A 5,000-nucleotide genomic window follows, 5' to 3' on the forward strand; every position below is an offset into this window, starting at 1 on the left:
CCATTGCTGAAATACAGATAAGGGAAGGATTGTTCCCACGACAGGCTGGTGGGCACGCGTTCAGCGCCATCTGTTGGCCTGGACGTAGACTATCCCAGGTGAACCCTCTCATCGTTATCTCAACGCTCTCACCAACCAGGTGATCACCTCAGGACGCATTCGGGCCAATATAGTGATATAAACTAAATAAACAAAACTGATTATAAAATAAACTGCCAGTAAAATATTTTAGCGTCGAAAAGAGAGGTCACTGTGAGAGAGGGAGTGGGCGGCGGAGAGCGGGCATCTCCCTGCCTACGTAATCAGCATTAGCCAGAGGCAAAGGCCAGCGAGCGCCGAGCGAGGTGAATCAGTGTTGTGAGAGGCAGTGATCTGTGTGCTGTGTGCTGTGCCCAAGTGCTGCTATGTACGCACATCCATGGAGTTACTAGCCCCCAGAAGCGAATTGGTGTGTGGAATATGTCCGTTATGGATCCTCTAGTAGTAGACGAAGCCCTCAGCGCTTGCTTAGGTGAGTGCAAAAGTAGAATCTGCAAGTGGCGCTGACACTGGTGAATCCAGTCGAACCACCAGGGTCAGGATCTAGGTTAAATGAAGTTATGTGTAATGAAGAGGATGTTATGTATATTTCGATGATAATAGTGATGGAAACAGTCCCTTTCCAATAATCATCGGTAAAACGACACGAGTTTTTTCTTTGGCAAATAACGAGGTTCATGATGCAATGTGGCCTGTCGTGTCCTCAAACCCCGGGTCACCCCTGCCCTAGCCTCGGTGCAACACCATCCTGCTGCATAAGCAACATCTAAGGGAATGCAGACAAACCTAAATACTCTTATTTACATCCATGGGGGATTCTCCCCTTGCTAGTCCTGGAAATCCTGGTTGCAACACAGTCCGTTTCTCTGGCGTGTTGCCAAAGTGATAGCTAGCTTATCCGAGCTCACAGACTGCCACACCGTTACAATATGCAGCAGGTGCTTCAGTCTCTCTTAGCGAAAAGATCGCTCTGCTCACTCTATACCGCTTATGTGTAGCGATGATGAGTCAGATCGCGGATTTCCCATTTATTATAGACTGGGAATAGTTGTTATCGCTCACAAGACGTGCCATGATTCAGTTATGATTTTTTATCCTACATCATATTGGTTGCTTGTATAGTTAAAGATTAGTAAAAAAGGTGATCATAGAGTGTCAAATACTGTGCTTGTGTGACCAGGATAATAATAACAGTAAAGGTGGTTTTAATGATGATAAATAGAATAATAGCATTGTTAATTATAATACTGTTAGTAATAATTGCTATTATGATTTTCGAATAAAAAATAATAGTAGTTGTAATAACTGTAATAATGTTAATGGTAATGATAAAAATAATAACAATAATGACAATAATAATGATAATGATAATAAGAATACTAATGATAACAATATTTATGATACTAACAATGATAATATTAGTAATATTAATAATAAAAAATAATAATGATAATATCGATTATAAGATAATAACCAAGCAGTAATAATTGAAAAGGTAGTAAATTATAATTAAAGATATGCTAATAATGGTAATGATAATTATGATATTAATGATGATGTTATTTATAATGATAGTAATAATGATAATGATGATGATATTAATCATGATAATATTGATGATGATAATGATAATAATAATAATGGTGATGATAATTATAATAATAATAACAATGATAAAGATAATTATGAAAATGTTAATAATGATAATAATAGCAATAACAATAAAAGGATAACCATAGTAATAATGATAATCCCCATCATCATAATTATTAACATAATATTCACAACAAAAGATAATGAAATAATGATAATAATAAGGATAATAATGATAATGATAATAGCAATGACAATGATGATAATGATAATGATAATGGCAGTGATGATTATAATGATTATGATTATGATACTAATGATGGTAACTATAGTAGTCATAATGATAGTGAAAATGATTTTGATCTAGATAACAATGATAATAGTAATGATAATAATAGAAATGAAAATGATGAAAATAATAATGATGATGTAAAAGTTCATAGAGATATTGATTAGATGATAATTGAATAATGATAATGATAAAATTATGTTGGTGATTATAGCAATAATGGTTGTGATAATCATCATCATTATGATAATAATGATGATGATAATGGTAGTAATATTATTATTGGTATTATACTTTTTACTATTATTATTATCATTATGATTATTATCAATAATAATATTGTTATTGTTATTATTATTATTATAATTGTTATTACTATTATTATTATTATCATTATTATTATTATTAATATTATCGTTATCAATATTATTATTATTATTATTATTATTATTATTAATATTATCGTTATCAATATTATTATTATTATATTTATCAATAATGATATTGTTATTGTTATTATTATTATTATAATTATTATTACTATTATTATTATTATTATTGTTATCAATATTATTATTACCATTGTGATTATTATTACTATTGTTATTATTATTATTACATTATGATTCTTATTGTTGCTGTTATTATTATTATTATTATTATTATTATTATTATTATTATTATTATTATTGGTATTGGTATTATTATTGTCATTGTTTTTATCAGTATCAGATAATGATATTTCTAATTTTATTGATAGCAATGATAGTAATAATAGGATGATAACAATAATGAAAGTGATAATAGTGATAATAATAATAATGACAATAATGATAATATTAATGATAATGATAATAGTAGTAATAATAATGATAATAATGATGATAGTAATAACGATGATGATAATGGTAGTAATAACGATGATGATAATGGTAGTAATAACGATGATGATAATGATAGTTATTATTATTCTGATAAGGATAATAATAGTGATGACAATGAAAATGATGACAATAATAATAGTAATGATAATGATGATAAAACAAAAGATGATAATGGCGATAGCAATAGTAATGGGAATAATAGTATGGCTAACAATAACAATAACTATAAGAATAATGACACTGATGATTATAATAAGGATAAGAACTGTAATAATGATAAAGTTGAATATCATATATTACCGTATTATTATTGTCATAGAATAGCACTTATGCAAAATAAATGATACTGATGTAGTGATAATGATAAGGTAACATTAACGAAGATAATGTAATTATATTGACAATAATGATAGAATTATAATGATTGTTATAGTAAAAATAATAATGAAAATGCAAATGATGAACAAAGACAATAGTGATAATGAAAATAGTAATGATAATGCTATATGTATTTCTATTCTTTATATATAAATATTATTACCATTATTATTATTATTGTTATTATTGTTGTTGTCGTTGTTGTTGTTGTTATCATTATTATTATTATTATTATTATTATTATTATTATTATTATTATTATTATTATTGTTGTTGTTATTATTATTAATGTTGTTGTTATTATTATATATAAATAAATCTCATTATTATGATTATTGTTATTACTTTTATTATTATTGTTATTATTATTATTATTATTATTATTATTATTATTATTATTACTATTATTATTATTGTTATTATTGTTATAGTTGATGTTTGTGTTAGTATTGTAATTATCACTGTTATTGTAATTATTGTTATGATTTTTATTATCATTATTATTATCATACTCATCATCCTTATCATTATCATTATTGTTGTTATCATTATTATTATTATTATTATTATTATTATTATTATTATTATTATTATTATTATTATTATCATTATTATTATTATTATTATTATTATTATTATTATTATTATTATTATTATTATTATTATTATTTATCCTCATCATTATTATTGTCATCAACACTGGTATTGCTATTTTTATCATTGATATATTTTAATGTTAAAGTTACTTTATTATTATGATAATGGTTATAGTTATGATTATGATAATTGTAGTTATAGTTTTAGTAATAAAATGATAATAATGTTACTGATAATAATAATAATACTAATACTAATAATAATAATAATAATAATAATAATAATGATAATGATAATGATAATGATAATAATAATAGTAATAGTAATAGTAATAATAATAATAATTAAACAGTATAATGATAATGATAATAAGGATACAGATAATGATAAAATTAATAATGATAGTTAATTGTTTATTACCATCACATCATCACCATTGTCATCATTGTCGTTGTTATCGTCATCATCAGGAGTTCTTATTTTATCATTGTTTTTATTGTTATAATTATTTGTTATTTCTGCAGTCACCTTTATTACTATCTTTTCTGTCTTATTGGCATTGTACTAGCAATGGTAAATTTATTAGTATTAGAATAAAATGATGGCGATTCCGATGCAGATAACGATGATAATAATTATTATAATAATGATAATAGTAATAGTGATAATGCCGATGAAAGTGATAATGACTATAATGGTAATAACAGTAAAGTTCATAATCAAAGGTAGTAACAGTAATATTTATATTTTATATCAATTTATCGTCATTATCACTACCATCAACATTACAATTTAAAGAACCGTACCATGAACGTCATTACTTTTATAATGAGTTAGTTTGATACTACTATTATAAACAGTTTATCCAGTAAACAGTCGCCTCAGGATGACCTCCAATTTTGGAGCGAAAACCAAGGCGTTGAGTGTAGATTGTGTATCGGTTGGTGTATAGTATCACTGACGTATTTCCAGCTGTTATGTTTTGAAACCGTCTGATGTGACAGTTGAATTATTTTCGTGTATTTAATGTAGAGGTAATTTTCTGTTATGAATATCGATGGATCTCTGATTATAATATGCCATTAGAGGGACGGAATTTGTATTTTATTCATATCGGCGTGTTTAGGCTTCCTCTAGTAAAACGGGAATCAACTACGCATATTTACATGTGTTTATGAATGTGCACGTGAGTGGGAAGGTGTGCTCTATCCCGTAATTGA

General features: G+C 26.4%; 1 protein-coding gene across 2 annotated transcripts in view; it reads left to right on the top strand.

Moving 5' to 3' along the window:
- Window positions 1-312: 312 nt before the first annotated feature.
- Window positions 313-5,000, top strand: part of LOC113820076 (myelin regulatory factor-like protein) — an 82,849-nt gene continuing 78,161 nt past the window's right edge. For both annotated transcript variants that reach the window (XM_070125676.1, XM_070125678.1), the window contains exon 1: window positions 313-511. In XM_070125676.1, the coding sequence (XP_069981777.1) occupies window positions 460-511 (52 nt within the window). In that variant the 5' untranslated portion in view covers window positions 313-459. The remainder of the gene's footprint in view (window positions 512-5,000) is intronic.

Source organism: Penaeus vannamei, chromosome 9 (assembly GCF_042767895.1).
Source record: "Penaeus vannamei isolate JL-2024 chromosome 9, ASM4276789v1, whole genome shotgun sequence".
Taxonomy (NCBI): domain Eukaryota; kingdom Metazoa; phylum Arthropoda; class Malacostraca; order Decapoda; family Penaeidae; genus Penaeus; species Penaeus vannamei.